Raw genomic sequence first — 17,901 nt, forward strand, 5'->3', positions numbered from 1 at the left:
GCGTACTCTTGTGCGCATGCGGCATCACATGGTCCCGCCGGCCAATCGCCGCACAGAGCGGCTGCTCCAGGAAGTAAACACTGCACGTCACAACGTGCAGTGCATATTAATTAGCCATGTGCCTGGCCGCTCTCCGCTCCTCCCCCACATTACTGAGCATGTGCAAGCAGTCTAACGCGGCTCAGCCGCGTCCAAAGTACTGCATGCAGTACGTTGTCTTGTGACGCAGCGTTACAATGTAACGCAACGTCCGCACTGTGAACAGCCCCATTGATTTTTCATTACTGTGCGGTGGGCTGCGTTACAGGCTGCTCTAACGTGCGCCTGTAACGTCCCACTGTGAAACCAGCCTAAATCATAGTGACATCTCCTATAGTCTTTTTTTTAAGAACCTGATTTAAAAAATAATGTGATAAACATAACTAATTTGTACACAAAAGTGAACACTTCAAATATGTTACTTATTATTTATATGTTCCTTTTTAGCTCAATCTATACCATTTCTTCAAATAAAGGCTGTACTGACCTTCCGAGGAAGTCATCTTTGTCAATGTCCTTATCAAAAACTTTAAACTCAAGGTCTTGTCCAGGGACATCAGTGACCAAGATCTGCCGAGAAAACATTTTGTTATTCTTTGTACAGATACTTAAAGAATGAGAAGCAGCAAGGACAGGGGGGTACACATTTGTATGTTGGGCTTTAAAATAATGATAGATCATTAGATTATTCAAAGGGCAAAGGTTGGGTTAATATTAGGTATTTTGCAGACAAAAGGGTTAAAGTGGCTTTGCTCCCACATTTATTATGGTAATAAAACCATTATTCAGTGTTAGCATATGTTATTTTTCCACGCTGGTTGTGCACAAGTGTTTGTTTATTTTCCTCATGTCAGCTCTTTTTAAAGCGTATCCGAGATGAAAAACTAACTATAACAAGTAACTTGTCTATATATCCTATCTAAAGTTTAAATAGTTTACACAGCATATCTAGCTGCAAACAGCTTCAAAAGTTTATGATTTATTCCTGTGATACAATGAGGGCAGCCATGTTCTGTTTGTCACATTGTCCCAGGCTGAGGGCTGGAGATGCTATCAGCTTGCCTGTGTGTAAATTCAGTCCTCTCTCCTCCTCCCCTCTGCCTCTGAAATTAATGGCTAGTAACCTCCCCCTCCTCCTCCTGCCCAGACTGAGCTCCCATAAGCACTTGATACAGTGCCAAGGCACTGTGAAAAGCTGTGGGCGAGACTTGTTTAGTTTATAGGGAATTAGAGTATGAAAACAAAACCAAAAAAGTATTTGGCTTGAGGAATGCCCTATAAAGTATATGAAAGGAACACAATTATGCAATGAGTAAAAGTTTATCTCGGATCCACTTTAACAGTATATTTTCTGCTGACAAAAAAAGGAAGCCAGGCCAAATATGTGAATTTAATTTCCTAAAGGTGAGAATACATTTTTACATGTTAACATTACAGATTTTTGTGTAACATGATAAAGAAGTGGACAGGGTTAGTATCGGGCAGGAGCAGTAGAAATCTTCAGCATTACATTTAGCCAGAGTTGTTGATACTGAAGCAGGAGTATATGTAGCACTACGAGTGAATTTGTCACTGAGTAGATTCATCAACATGTCGCCCATACAATGTGATAACCAGGGAAGTCCAGCAGAAATAATAGTGCACGTTTAAGTACTTGAGGCTGGAGGAGGGTTACAGAGTCCTATAAGGACTAATAATAATAGTAACTAAGGGAAGATCTTAAATGTGAAGTGCAACACAAACTGATCGCCCACGGTCATCTATAGAGACTTTATGTATGGCGTGTCATAGCCAGGGAGAAAAAGAAATCTTAATACATGGATTCTAGCTTCAGCACCCAAGTCAAAAGTCACATAAAACACTCACAAATCCCCTGTAAAAGAAACACTCTGCACAGATTATACCTCAAAAGCCTGGTCCCATCGAGGATTTAGGTTCTCCTTCACCACTTTGGTGCGCACAGACTTGCCACCAGACCGCACTACAACGTAAGGGTCAGACTTTCCTTTAATCATCCCACCCATGAAGTTATCCTTTGCTATCAGGTTTTCAGCTTCAATCAAGAACACACGAAGCAAATTCTGAGAATAGAGAAGCATAAGAAAATGAAGACTAATGCCACAGATAACATATCAAAGTTATTCTTCCAAATCCTGCAATGATTATTTAGTACCATCCATCTCGCCTTCAAACCAAACTAGTTTTCCTGTCCTTCAGGTGAAAACCATCTCCACAGCATAATGATTCCACTACCATGCTTCATTCTGGGAATTGTGTTCTCAGGATGTTAGCGTTCCACATGGACTAAAAAGTTTAATTTAACCTGACCTGAGAACTTTCCTTCATGTGCTTGAGGATACCACAAATGCTGTTAACTCCAAACATGAAAAAAAAAAGGTCCAATGAAGAGGTAGACCTGGTCCACACTAGGTCCGGAAACGTATCCGTGGCTGCGTTTTTCAAACCTGATGAAAAGCGGAGTCCCGGATACTAATGTTCAAAATAGCAGCCAGCCTCACCCAAGTAAAAAACGGATCCGTCTGCGTTTGCGGGGACCCGTTTTCAAAACCTGAACAGAAGGTCCGGATCTGCTGCATTTTCACGCAACGGATCAGGACCACGGATACACGCAGGGGTAGTGAAAAGCAATGAGAAAACGCATCTCCAGCTCCACAGGCAAAAAACTGATGTGAAAACGGATAGCCTGAGCTTTATGATTGGCCCAAAAAAATCCTCCCACTCCTTCCTAATGATGGAGACGTTTTCTGTCAGGGAAAAACTGAACGGAAACTGATGCAAAACTGATGCATTTTCATCAGTTTGCAGTACGGTGGGTACTTCCCCTAATCTTCCCCTGATCCGGACTGCAGTGTCCGTCCTGCAACTGTGTCTAGTGTGGACCTAGCCGTACTGTCAATTGTGGATCTTTGGAGCTCCTTCAGTATTATCTCAAGTGTCTATGTTGCACTATACCTCCTAGTGTGGTCTGCAAGTTCTGGTGGTTGACCTACTCATCAGGTTTGCAGTGTTCATAGTCTTTCCATATTGTTTTAACATATACAAAATCTGGGATATCACCCAACTCTGACCTGTTTAGAATATGCCTAGGTTTTCTTGTTGCTTGCTGAGTTGCAGAGTCAGGGGCCTTTCAGAACAGGTCTGTTTATAGAGTTACCAAGTGAAACTTCATGTGACACTTTAAATGTACACAATTGAGCCCTAATTAACTAATTACGTGGAAGTAGACTGGTTAATTATTCAAAAGAAAAAAAGGAATATCCTATAAAACACCAAGCCTAGACATAATCAATTAATTATTCGTGACTAGTCATGTTTAAATTTGTTAAATTTGTTTATGCATATACCCATGGCAGCCTATTGGATACTTGTTTGTGTTGGGTTCTATTTGTATTTGTTTAGATAATCAATGAATAATAACTTTATTGCAAATGAATCATACACATTATTGAAAACAACAATACATTACAATAATCTCATAATGAAAATGATCCAATCCACACGCAGGACAGTTAACGTGAACAAATTAAGCACCTGTACAATAAGCAAAAATGAATCACCACAACACAAAAAGTGGCTTCCGAGGGCTGGAAGCCCTCCTGAGCAGATTGGGTAGAAGACTATTTTATGAACATTGTGGCAGTGTCACAAAGTTTGCCAATTTGTGGGTTCCCTGGAAGCAATCGAACCTTACAAACATTTAGATTCTTTCTTTCTCTATTTGCTGGCAGTTGATTACCTCCTTTTGTATGCTTGTGGTGTAAACATTACGGTACTCTCTGACATTTATTTGCTTTTGTATCAGTTATACGCTCATATTTGTTCTTTACACAAATATCGTAAGACATAAGCTGCTACTCGTATTTTATTTGGATTTATTTTTTTCACTTTTCAAATGGTTTAATTTTGTTTTTTTGTGATTTTTACAGTCAGGGCCGGATTTGTAGTTTTTACCGCCCAAGGCCCACTGTCATCAACGTGCCCCCCCCCCACCCCCCCTCCTCTTACATTTTACCTGTTTTGTACTATTCCCTTCTACTCCTTCCAACTTTCAGGCAGATTATGGGACCATAGGGAGATGAGATAGATCGATCGATCGATAGATATAACTAGTGTGCAGAATAAAGATGGATGGATGGATGGATGGATGGATGGATGGATGGATGGATGGATGGATGGATGGATAGATAGATAGATAATACTAGTGTGCAGTATAAAGATAGATGGATGGATATATATTACTAGTGTGCAGTATATATATATATATATATATATATATATATATATATAGATAGATATATAGATAGATATATATTACTAGTGTACAGTATAAAGATAGATAGATAGATAGATAGATAGATAGATAGATAGATAGATAGATAGATATTACTAGTGTACAGTATAAAGATAGATGGATGGATGGATAGATATTACTAGTGTGCAGTATAAAGATAGATAGATAGATAGATAGATAGATAGATAGATAGATAGATATTACTAGTGTGAAACAGTATGCGTACAAGGAGGCAGCATCTTGCCAACAAACATTGCAGTGATACATTCACATAATGTATCACTGCAATGTTTGTTGGCAAGATGCTGCATTAAAGAAACTTAAAGGGACTGATGCCCGGTCTGCCTCCTTGTACGCATACTGTTAGCCTGTTGTTCACAGAACTTGAAACCGGTGCACGTCCGGAACTTCAGCTATATGCCATTTGTTTGAGTGTTGGGAAAAGGGGAAGTATTCAATGAATTACAAGCAAGTGCAGAGCCTGCCCCCCATGTATACGGACTGGGTCTGAGTGCCAAGTGTTTTTCATTGCTCTACACCAGGGGTCTCAAACTCGCGGCCCGCGGGCCATTTGCGGCCCGCGATACAATATTTTGTGGCCCCAAGGCCCCAGAGCTTGTAGGGGCCCCCAGTGGCTACAAGAGGAAAAAAAAATTTTTCAAATCGGCCTTATAGTTTTTGAGAAAATCGATTTTAAAGTTGCAAAGGAAAAAAATACACATTTAAAAACCCGCCGACTTTAATGGTTAATAGCAAATCCACCTTAAATGCTAGAAACCCTAAATTTGCAGGATATGTTAAGGAGATCATTAGGAATAAGAGGAAAAAACAATTTTTCAAAAAGACCTTATAGTTTTTGAGAAAATCGATTTTAAAGTTTCGAAGGAAAATAGTATACTTTTAAATGCGGTAAATGTCACTTTTAGTAGCAAGCCTAACGGTAGTGTAATTTTACATGTATCAAAAGAAAGAGCAATACATTTCCTGACAGAGTTTCCAGGGGGTCCATACGCAGCCGCAGCGCTTTGGCCAGGTATCGCTATACAGCCGTAATATGGCTGTATGAAGATTCCTGGCATTTTTTCCTATTTTCCCAATTTTTTTTTTTATGTTTAGAGTGGGCGGGCAGAGGCGGCGATCCGCCGCGATTGACGTCAGGAGGGGCAGAGCTGAAGCTGAAAGCTCTGCCCCTTCCAGGAAATGCCGGCGGATTGCCCCCGGGGCAATTTGGGGGCTCTGCAGCCCTCGTTTTGCGGCGGGGACACGTGAACTCCCTTATGCGGCCCAGCCTCATCCTGACTTTGCCTCCTGCGGCCCCCGGGTAAATTGAGTTTGAGACCCCTGCTCTACACTGTACCTAGTGTGAAATAGATAAATATTACTAGTGTGCAGTATAAAAATAGATGGATGGTTAGATAGATATATATTACTAGTGTGCAGTAGATAGATAGGGTAGATAGATTGCACAGGCTGGGGAACACTGGACATCTACTGAAGCTTATGACAGTCATAAAACGTATTACCAACATTTGAGCAGTGTGCTTTCCTGTCAGCCTCCCTTCCTGCCCAAAAGATTTTAAACATACTTTTCCTTTCATGAGGGTCAGCACCTCTGCCCTGCCCTGGGATTGCCCCCACCACCATCACAGAGAACGAAGTGCTGGGGAACAGCAGCCGTTACAGCTGATGCTAATGTTAATAGCAGGAGAAAGGGGATGACAGCGTGGCTAGACACACAGAAGCAGGGGATTGTTTGTAGCAATAACTTACAGAAGAGGAGAATATGCATCTATAAAGCCTCACCATTCTGCAGTGCTTTCACTTCCTAGCAGCTTGAAGCTTCGGAGGCTAAAACGTGCTTGAACCATCTCCTGTATCTCCGCCCCTCCGAATTTCCGATTGGCAGGAGCAAGGAGGAGGGCGGGGATACAAAGGATTGTACTGTTTGATATTGGCCAGGCTTCGGAGAATCTATTGAGTGACAGCAGGGAAGGCTGCAACGATGCAGACTGCTCCTGTCACGTTAGCAAGATGCCTGCTCTGTCCTTCTCTGTAACCATTGCTGCTGCACACACAGACATGCTACTGTGTGCAGAGCAAAGCGAGGGGCGGCTGCAGACAAACGTGGCCATTATTGTGGGGGATTTCATGGGTACCTGTTAGGACAGTTTGTAAACCCGCCCCTCCGTAGGCTCCGCCCTAGTCCCCGGCCTCTGGGGCCTGTCCACAAATCCGGCCCTGTTTACAGTGTATTACTCTCAATTTTCTTACTACTTATTACTATTACTTTAGTCTTTTCAAATAAACTTGCTATGCTAAAAATGGACATTTTTACACAAAATAATAATGTACTGTGATTATATTGGATTTTTCATAAAAAGCTTTATTTCTGGTTATACCGTATGTTCCCTCTAAAGCTATGGTCACACTCTGAGCGCTTTGTTATAATGTAATGTTAAACCGCATATAAATGTGCTGCAATGGTTGTACAATCTGTGCATTCCAATTGTCGCGCAGACTCCGTGGTGCATTCTGTCGTAGTGACGCACCCCAAGCTGTGTGGTACAAGACACCATGCATGTTGTACCCGCTTTTTAAATGGCTTGTGACAGGGCAGTGTGCTGTAATGCACGCAATGCCACTAGCTACCAGTTTTTCAATTTATTGCTATGTGCGGTATCCACATCGCAATGGATTCAGTGTAAACACAGCCTACAGGTATCTCCTCATACTTTACTTTTGGTACAGTGTAAATGTATTAAAGCAAATTAAAGTGAACCTGAGCCAAACAAATACTTAACTAAGGAGAACCCAATGAGGCTTTCCTCTGTGTCGTCCGGTACTCCACCACTTGCCAGGACCCTCCTGCTGATCGGGACCGTGCTCCGGCTTCCAGTGCAGGAGTGGCCATACTCCCACAGGCCCAGTACGGACGCATGTGTGCTTGAAGAGGAGTGTGACACCGACCAGATTACAGACAATCCCTTGTCAGTAAGTTGTGGAGGGTCTGTGCTCAGCAATGGCAGACCGGAGGGCACAGAGGGAAGCCTCATTAGGATCCAGAGGCTCCCCGCTCCTTAAGTATTTGATTTTGTACCCTTTAAACACTGGGGTGTCCAGGCCAGCCAGTTATGAAATCGGCTATTAACGTGTGGATTACAGTAAAGAGCTACTATGCATTTTGTAGCAGCAGAAATCTATGTATAGAGTGGTGCATCACCTCGGTAGCAAAGTTCTCAGGCAGGCAGGTTTTGTTGGGTCTTGGAGGCCGGTCAACACTGGATCCAAAAGCTGCTTCTTCCAGGGCAGAGGTGTCCGTTCTGGTGACCACAGATACGTTTGGGTCCAAATACAGAATCTAGACATGAAAAATAATGCATTCTTTACCAGATCTCACAAATGATACGTAGATATAATTTATCTTTACAGGCAGCTTTTCAATCATCACCATTTTTACGTGGACTAACTCCTGCAGGAAGGGGATGTGTAGTTAGTTTAGGCCCTGCAATTTGCACATGAGGTGTAAATTTCCCAAGAGGCTTATATGCAGCCATTTTAAGTCAGGTGCTGCTTGGTCCCGAACACACTCCATGCTATTCTTGCCATTTCTTAGTGTACAGTTTTATAACCAACCACTGTTGACACTATATACGGGTTTAAAGCCATCTGCACTCTGTTTTCATGAGTATCAGAGACACACACACACACACACACACACACACACACACACACACACACACACACACACACACACACACACACACACACACACACACACACACACACACACACACACACACACACACACACACACACACACACACACACACACACACACACACACACACACACACACACACACACACACACCTCTAATGACCAGTTAAAAAAAAAAAACTGAACAATGTTTTTCTATGGATTCCAGCACACTCAGGTCATATATGTAAGGCTCAGTACAATCAGAGGTGCAATAGGGACATTACAGCGGGTACAAGATGATCTCCTGCACAGGCTATTAGGTTTATGGAATTTTATTTCTGGTGGCTAAAAAAAACATCAAAGTAAACTTGTGCTGATAGAAACAGGGAGTTTATGGTTGACCTTCCTCTATACAAAAGCTGCTGGTTCCCGAGCTGACATGTAATCCCTTACTCAGAATTATACAGATCAGGTGTTCCGACTGCACTGGCTGCATCCTATCTCCAGGTCAATGCTTTAGAAATACAAGTAGTCCCTGATTAACGAACTAGATATAGACTGTAGGTTCATTCTTAACCTGAATCTATGCATAAGTTGAAATACTGAGTCCTCCTCTATGCCTCCCTGTGCATCCACTGTCCCCCTCTGTGTCACCTCAGTTCCCCCTGTGCCTCCAGTGTCCTCCTCTGTGTTACCTCAGTTCCCCCTGTGCCTCCAGTGTCCTCCTCTGTGTCACCTCAGTTCCCCCTGTGCCTCCAGTGTCCTCCTCTGTGTCACCTCAGTTCCCCCTGTGCCTCCAGTGTTCTCCTCTGTGTCACCTCAGTTCCCCCTGTGCCTCCAGTGTCCTCGTCTGTGTCACCTCAGTTCCCACATGCCTCCAGTGTCCTCCTCGGTGTCACCTCAGTTCCCACATGCCTCCAGTGTCCTCCTCTGTGTCACCTCAGTTCCCCCTGTGCCTCCAGTGTCCTCCTCTGTGTCACCTCAGTTCCCCCTGTGCCTCCAGTGTCCTCCTCTGTGTCACCTCAGTTCCCCCTGTGCCTCCAGTGTCCTCCTCTGTGTCACCTCAGTTCCCCCTGTGCCTCCAGTGTCCTCCTCTGTGTCACCTCAGTTCCCCCTGTGCCTCCAGTGTCCTCCTCGGTGTCACCTCAGTTCCCCCTGTGCCTCCAGTGTCCTCCTCGGTGTCACCTCAGTTCCCACATGCCTCCAGTGTCCTCCTCTGTGTCACCTCAGTTCCCACATGCCTCCAGTGTCCTCCTCTGTGTCACCTCAGTTCCCCCTGTGCCTCCAGTGTCCTCCTCTGTGTCACCTCCGTTCCCCCTGTGCCTCCAGTGTCCTCCTCTGTGTCACCTCAGTTCCCCCTGTGCCTCCAGTGTCCTCCTCTGTGTCACCTCAGTTCCCACATGCCTCCAGTGTCCTCCTCTGTGTCACCTCAGTTCCCACATGCCTCCAGTGTCCTCCTCTGTGTCACCTCAGTTCCCCCTGTGCCTCCAGTGTCCTCCTCTGTGTCACCTCAGTTCCCACATGCCTCCAGTGTCCTCCTCTGTGTCACCTCAGTTCCCACATGCCTCCAGTGTCCTCCCCTGTGTCACCTCAGTTCCCACATGCCTCCAGTGTCCTCCTCTGTGTCACCTTAGTTCCCACGTGCCTCCAGTGTCCCCCTCTGTGTCACCTCTGTTACCTCATGCCTTCATTTTCCCAATTTGTGCGACCTCTGGAACTCCAGGACTCAGAACTTGCTATATTGTACCACAGCAAAATGTCATTTTACTGCTTTAGAAAACATTTTTTTCTTTATATAAATCAATTTTCTCAAAAACTACAAGGTCATTTGGCAATGCATTTTTATTAACTTGTTCCTACAGAATAGGGCTTTTGTTGGGCGGTCATAAGTCTGGGACTACCTGTAAGGTAGGTAAAAAGTGACTGCTACTAATCCCTCCGATTCTTTGTGTAAAATAAAGGGTGCTGTACACACAGCCACTTCAAATGAACCAAAATACATGACAGCACAGAAGCTGCTCTGCTGTAATGTCACTTTGCTTTTATGAATTTGCAATAAAAGGATTGGATTTTACATCTCAGAAAGGAGTGCAGATTTTTGTATTTTGGATAATTTGAACAGTTTCAGAAATGAAAGAAGCCATCACCATGATATCTGGATGTATAATCCCGTCTAGTTTGTGCCTGTGTGCCGCAAATAGGATGTACAGGCACATTCTGTCATTTTGCTGTGAGAGTGCGCACCCGCCGCTCGCTCCCAGAGGCCGCAAGAGAGGGGGGGATTGGTGAGGGGGAACATGCGTTCCCCTGAGCCAATTGAAGTGCCAACCCCCCCCCCCCCACACACACACACACACACACACACACACACACACACACACACACACACACACACACACACACTTAAATAGAAGTGACAAAAAAACAAATAATTACCTTAGGGTCTGAGCTTTTTAAATATATATGTAAAGAGGGTAAGTTACGATTATTTTAGCAACCATGGACTTTTATTTATTGATGGGTACAAAAATACACCTTTATTTCCAAATAATATTCTGTTGCCATACATTGTACTAGGGCATTGACACGCAAACCTGGCTCTCTAGCTGTAAAGGAATTACAAGTCCCACAATGCATTGCAGGAGTCTGACAGCCACAGTCATGATTCATAGTTACATAGTTATTTTGGTTGAAAAAATACATACGTCCATCGAGGTCAAACTCATAAATGCAAATGCATTGTGGGAGTTGTAGTTCCTTAACAGCTGGAGAGTCAAGTTTGCCTATCACTGTACTAGGGCCATAATTTAAATGTTGTAATAACTGGGATAAATGTGCAAATAAAATGTGTGTGTTTTATTTACAGACTTGGAGAAATGGTGTATTTTTTTATTTTTTCCCAGTTTTTTTTCCTACAAAATGCATACAAAATAAAGTAAGTACTGAAAACAAGCATCGCCCACAAAAAGCCTAATTTGTATCGAAATAAACAAGATATAGATCATTTAGGTGTGATGAGCAGTAATAAAGACATCGCCAAATGAATGGGAGGAGCGCTGACAGGGGAAAATGGCTCTTGGTGGTAATGGTAAAATAGCCTGTAGCGTGAAGTAGTTAAAGATTTATATCTACTACTAGTTTCACACACTTTCAAAATACATTCACGCACTTTTGAAAAGAAAATCAAAACTAAATAAGATAATAGATTTACAACTTCTAGGAGGATAGCATACGAAAACTGGCACAAAGGTTCTCACGCACATTATTCAGCTCCCTCCCGCCATTCATCCACACCCCAGATCTTTCACTGCTCGGGACAGGCCAGCACTGCCAATGTGTGCTCCATTAGGCCAAGTTGCACAAGTCAAGTAAAACACTTGAGGTTAGGAGGTTTAACTCCTTGTACGCATTCATCTTATTTGCAATATGATGGGAACACATGCACGAAATTACGTTTGTGCATGCGTTCTGTAATGTGAATTTGACTATTACTTGACTATTACTACTATGACTTGACTATTACTGTCCCGTTAAAAAAGTTCTCCTTTAGCGAGTTTGTTTAATGTTATAGGATTACCCGCATGACCAGCTTCATATAGATCCTGCTCCGTAGTCCCGAGTGGTCCAGCTGGAACCATTGGTCTAGTGTCAGGTGATCAGCAGACAGGATGCGGCCCAGAGGAACAGACAGAGAGCCCAGTGTGAACTGGCGATCATCATCTTTCACCTGGGAAACAGCACAAATGTCTCACTGTACAAAAGTAACAAACTAAGGATTGTTACACCTTGCCACTAACCCAGTCACTCACCTGTATGTCCAGGTCCAGCAGAGTGGGGTTACGCAGGAAGAAGCGGAATGGCTGCTCCCACACAGGGGAGTTGGTATTGAACACAGTCTGTAAAGAAATTATACAGAGAAATATGACTATTGCTAAAGCTATCCTGTCTAAACGTTAACATAGGCTCTGTACTAAAATCACAACTATCATCAATCAGTGGGGCCCACGGTAGAGTGGGATTTCATATCAGAAGTCATAGATTATTCAGTGCAAAGTCTTCCTATTGCATTTAAGGACCTCACCTGAATTGAGAGGGTGTATTGCCCTCTTGACATAAGTCGGCAATATTGTATTAATGACGTAACGACAGCCAACAATTTAAGAAGCGGTAACCATTATGTAGACCTTTCACATGTACTCCATCTTGTATGAATCTGTTCATTTAGGTCCGAGGACCACTTTAACACTTGTTTATGAAGTGCTAACGTGGACCAAGCTGCATGTACCATATATTCCATCGTATAAGACGACACCCAACTTTTCCAGTTAAAATATACATTTTGGGATATACTTGCCCTATAAGACTTCCCCTCTTGACTCTTGGACATTTGTATATTGTACTGTATGTACTGGTGCTATACTGTATAAACAGGTACAGATACTGGTGCTGTACTGTATGTGGTACCCAGTATACAACAACCAACCAATCACGGCAAGCGATGTACCTTACCGGCGATTGGCTATCAGAGCGGTAGCGCAAACACGCCTCTTTCACCCATCTGGCCCGCCCTTCTATAGTATTACCTCCTTCTCTGCCTCTCAGATCTCGCACATGTGCTCCTGTGCCGCTTCACTGCATTCTTCAGGAGTGAGATCTGAGAGGCAGAGAAGGAGGTACAGAAATAGGATACAAGGGCAGGCCAGACGGGTGAAAGAGGTGTGTTTTTCTAGGCACAGCGCCACTCTCTCTATTTTTTCCATACCCCGGGCATCCAGGACATCTGCAGCTTGCTCCACTCTTTACTTACACCTTCCCAGTGAGGTGCTTCCTGACCTCGTCATCGGGACCGCATTAAGTCACTTCTTTCCAGGAATTCTGGTGAGTGGACTTTCTTCTACCATACGTGTACAGCACCGCCCTTGCTGCTTTCATACGGTCGCTGCATATGGTGGGGATGCGGCCGCTGATGTTTTTGAGCTCCCCCCACTGTATGCGGCAGCCGCACATTCTCCAGTCCGGCTCGGACGTTTCAACACCCACCCTATAAGACCACGCCGGGCGTATAAGACGACCCCTGACTTTTGAGAAGATTTTCCTAGGTTAAAAAGTAGTCTTATACACCAGAATATACATCCTTAGATGACTCATGGGCTAATAACATTTCATGGATCAAGACAATGATTGTTTTCATACACGAGTTCTTAATTGTCTAGATAGCTGTAAATGCAACGTATAAAGATCAGGCCATCGGTACGGATGTCAGACATCTCTTGACTTTGCGTAGGAGTTGGCTACTCTGATGGAGTAACTGCAATTTAAAACAAATGGATTTAACACAAGGTGATGTGTTTTGCTTTTATTGTTTGATTTCTTGCATGCTTAGTCATTGTCTTTTTATATAACATTGTATCATTTTTTCTGTAGCAACACAGAGGGATATGGAGCTGCCCTATTTATTTCCTTTAAGGGCTGGTTCACACCGGAACACTTTTCCAGTGCTTTGCAGATCACCAGTTTTGTTACCGGTTTTTCTATAAGCGCTGTAAATAGACTGTAAAGCATTAATAACACTGGTGTTGGTGAATCAGAGACTTGCTTTCCACAGAGTCTGTCCCAAAATGCAAAAAGAGCCTGCCACCTATCCTCTATGTTACAGTACTGTATAACTAAAACCCAATAAAGAAAACACAATGTCATCTTATACTTTTGCAAACAGATATGTCACATGGAATTATACTAATTATTTACATTAAGAAAGCTATTGCACTGAGAGATGACACTTCATGCTCTCCTTCATGCTCTCCTCCATGCTCACCCTGCTTTCCTGAGTCACATCTTGTATGGACAGCTGTACCATGGGGTTGGGCTGCTTTACCGACTTCTTCAGCTGAAAAGACAATGAAAAGGAATAAGCTGTGCTGTCCAAGCAAAGCATACAGCACAGACCTGAACAGCTGGCCAACGTACATACTCTATAGAGTCCAAAGAATGTGAAGCAAAAACAACAGAAAGAATGATGAGCGTATTTCTAGCCTTTAGACGCCTATACTAGTGAGTGGACATCCAGCCATGCAGAGCATGATATATCTATAATCGTTCCCTTTGTGCAGCATTTACTGCATGATGGGCTATAGGCCAGTCATACATGAAGTTTTCTATGTGGAAGAGCTGGGGAGATATGCAGGTGACCTAGGGTGGTACTTTCTCTTGGGAAAATACAATAGTGATTACTCTGCAAAAACCTAGCAAGACTGATGGATGGGAGACAGCCATCTGTCTGTAGTTAGCTTTAGCTAAAGCCCGTTAAGGCACATTCCCTCACAAAATGCAATTAAGACAAACAATGCATTTACAATTAGACTGGAAAAAAAACCCAACAGGTTTGGAAAAAATAAAAAGTTCAGATTATAAGTTGTTAATGGTTGCAACATTTGCACTGTGGACTGCTTGCTGCTCCCCAACACTCGGCTGTCCCAGGCAGCCATGCCTCCCTTGCAACCGACAGCCAATGGACACGCTACGAGTTGCTAGGGAGGAACGGATGCGAAAGGAATCCCAGTTAGCCTCATCAACCCTACAAGGTTAATTTTTGGGACTGCCTTGGGATGGGTTTTGTCTGTGTATGGAGAGTGGGAGGAGGAGAAGACTTTAGCTGTGTATATCGCACGCACAGCCCAGTTTATTTTACGGAAACTACGTTTTTGGTGTACATAAGAATTCTGCTGCACCGATCTCAGGATAAAAGTCCAATTTTTATTGAAGCAATTGTGGACAAACAGTACAGCTCACACGCATCGAAGCAAACTTATGGCTCCTTAGTCATAGCTTAGTGAGCTATGACTAAGGAGCAATACGTTTGCTCCGATGCGTGTGAGCTGTATTGCTGGGGCCTAGTTACGCCCCTGGTAGGAACTATAGCAAAGTGCAATTCACCCAAAGTTTTGTAAACAGTATGTGTGAGGACTAATCTTTCTTTCAAAGTTCCTTATTCAATTAACTTTTTCTCCTAGGAGATATTTTTTTGTTTTCGGTTTCAAATAACTCTTCAGCACAAAAAGTACCCCCAAAAAGATAAAAAGTACTGTCAAATTTATCCTGAGTATTTTCTTGTTTGCTGGTGGCTTAAGGTCGGTTTTACACCTGGCCTGTGCATTTGCGTTGTGATGCCCTGCCCCATCGCACAAAATGTAAAATTATATGACCCTGCAGCAGAGTGCATCAATAGGGTCATATGTATAGTGCCTCCCCCCACATGCCCCTCACCCAGTTACATACTCCCTGCTGGAAAGGAAGTATGTTACTGGGATTCCAGGGTTTCCCCGTCGTATTCTCGCCGTTCCATGCTGCACCCCTAACATGTTTAGAATTCCTGCATCACCCATTGATTTACATTATCTCCGTTGCTGCTGCTTCACCCCAGTAGACCAACAGTAACACGCTGTTGACTTTGCGGCAGCTTGGCAGTGGATTGGGCACTTCCGGTGCGATGCTGTAAGTTTGCTAGGCCCCAATGCTTTGCGTTGCCGTGGCATTACCCTGCAGTAAAACAGGGTAACGCAATGCAGATTATCAATGCAAGTGTAAAAGGGCCTCAAAGGCATTTTATTGATAAACTGTGAAAATAACACCTAAGTGAAAACTTCGGGAAAAAAAGTGAATTGAAATGAAGGGCCTTATTGTGTGAGCTGCATCATAGTGGGAGGAATACTGCAGCATGTCCTCCTGACAGAGTATACATATCAAGGACAGGCAAGACATCTGACCTGCACATACATAGGCCACAATTCACTAAGCAGTTTAGACTAGTCTACTGATGGTTTTTAGTCTACTGATTGTTTGGTCAGTTGCTCCAAAGGGGAATTCACTATTACCATAGGTTTTAGACCTGTTTTTAGACCTGGTCTAAACCATTTGGTAATTAGGTCAGTAAAGCAGAGGAAATAATCAAAAGATGCAATTCACAAACGAGTAGCTTTGACTGACATCCTTCTCCTTTGATGAGCTCTCCTCTGCATACAATTAAACTCCTGCATAATTACTTCAAAAGGTTCCATCCTCACATCTAAAATACCTCACAGAATTACTTTACCGACAGATATCAGCTGGTCTAATCTCTGTCAGAAAAAGTGGGTGTGGTCACTGCTGTTTGGCCTTTGTGATTTGTGTAATTACTGAATGTTTGACCAGGTCTAAAAAATGGTCTAAAACATTAAGACGCGTACACCCGCCATACTGTGGCAAACAACGGCTCCGTCAGACCCTCCCGCTGGGCGGAAGTTCTGCCGACAGTAGCACGTGTATACACGCTGTCAGCAGACTGATAAGATTGTCTTATCAGTCTGCCGACAGCGTGTACACACGTGCTACTGTCGGCAGAATGTCCACCCAGCGGGAGGGTCTGACGGATCTGTCATTTGCTACAGTAAGGCGTGTGTACGCGCCTTTACACCAAACCTTCAGTAGACTAAAAACCATCTGTAAACTAGTCTAAACTGCTTAGTGAATTGAGGCCACAGTGATCTTTGGGTGGAATCTCTCACCTACAACCAATTTCATTTGCATAACCTTACCAATAGTAGATACAAGAAAGCAATCTTTATTCCATTAAAGAGTTATCCAGATTTTATTCGGGTGCCAAGAGGATATTAGTTACATTGTTTTGTTTCAATCTTTACATGGAAACCAGCAGCAGTAACCCTCTAACAAACTAACAAACGTCTTATTGTATTTATAAATGTGATGCCCACATGGGCTGTGACCACGCTGGGAGGCTACTGCAGCTCACACCAAACCCATGACAACAAATACATGCAGGCATGAAGATCAAACATCACAGATATTCGTTCCACAGCTCTATAAAGATTGTCGTTAACATAATACACATTTCCAGTAATTAGTCATGATAAATGAACACATATTCTTTCTTTTAATACCATTCTCAGCAGTTTTCCTCAATGCTGCTCAGAATAAAGATTTACTAGCATAACGCTGTGCAGGCATTCTTTACATGGAAATAGTCCGAATTCATAAGCTGCCATGGGAATTCTAATTTTAAAGGTGCAAGGTCTGAGGCCAATGGTCTTGTCTCACTTACAGGCTTCTTCTAATATATGAAATTCCACATCCTATATAATAAAACCCCTGTGTCTCTGCATTGTGCGTGTGTCTCTGCGTTGTGTGTGTGTGTGTCTCTGCGTTGTGTGTGCGTGTCTCTGCGTCGAGTGTGTGTGTCTCTGCGTCGTGTGTGTGTGTGTCTCTGCGTCGTGTGTGTGTGTGTCTCTGCGTCGTGTGTGTGTGTGTGTGTGTGTGTGTGTGTCTCTGCGTCGTGTGTGTGTGTGTGTTTCTGTGTCGTGTGCGCGTGTCTCTGTGTAGTGTGTGTGTGTGTGTGTGTGTGTGTGTGTGTGTGTGTGTGTGTCACTAAAAGTTAAAAACCCATCTTGGTAATAGAGGAGGCAGTGGTGGACTCACCTCCTCCAAGCAGAGCACACGACTGTGGATTTTCAGTCAAAACAATTTTATTGGATACTCCAAATAAAGTGCAAAGCGTTTCACGGGATACAAACCCGCTTCATCAGGCAACAACAGATAGGAGTAAACAGCTATAACAGAGACAATAGAGTAAATGGAACTGTAGTGCTTTGGCAAAATTCATTCTGATTATTCGGACATTGATTTGGCTAGGAATATATCTCAATAGTGGCATAAAAATATGTTGCATAAAGTTGCATGCATATGCATGAACCTGTGTTTGAAATACATGCAATCGACAGAGAATTGTGGCATACAATAGCAAAGAGTGTGGCCACAATGTTTATAAGACCTGATAATTCGGACAACAGAAAAAAAAACCT

General features: G+C 43.3%; 1 protein-coding gene across 1 annotated transcript in view; it reads right to left on the minus strand.

Annotated features, from left to right (window-relative positions):
• ESYT1 (extended synaptotagmin 1) overlaps positions 1 to 17,901 on the minus strand; it is a 165,761-nt gene that overhangs the window by 46,490 nt on the left and 101,370 nt on the right. Inside the window, exons 15-20 of the mRNA XM_068267626.1 lie at positions 13,866 to 13,937; positions 11,860 to 11,946; positions 11,628 to 11,777; positions 7,572 to 7,709; positions 1,944 to 2,120; positions 527 to 609 (exon numbers count right to left, since the gene is read on the minus strand). Of these exons, the coding sequence (XP_068123727.1) occupies positions 527 to 609; positions 1,944 to 2,120; positions 7,572 to 7,709; positions 11,628 to 11,777; positions 11,860 to 11,946; positions 13,866 to 13,937 (707 nt within the window). The remainder of the gene's footprint in view (positions 1 to 526; positions 610 to 1,943; positions 2,121 to 7,571; positions 7,710 to 11,627; positions 11,778 to 11,859; positions 11,947 to 13,865; positions 13,938 to 17,901) is intronic.

This window comes from Hyperolius riggenbachi, chromosome 2, assembly GCF_040937935.1.
Source record: "Hyperolius riggenbachi isolate aHypRig1 chromosome 2, aHypRig1.pri, whole genome shotgun sequence".
Taxonomy (NCBI): Eukaryota; Metazoa; Chordata; class Amphibia; order Anura; family Hyperoliidae; genus Hyperolius; species Hyperolius riggenbachi.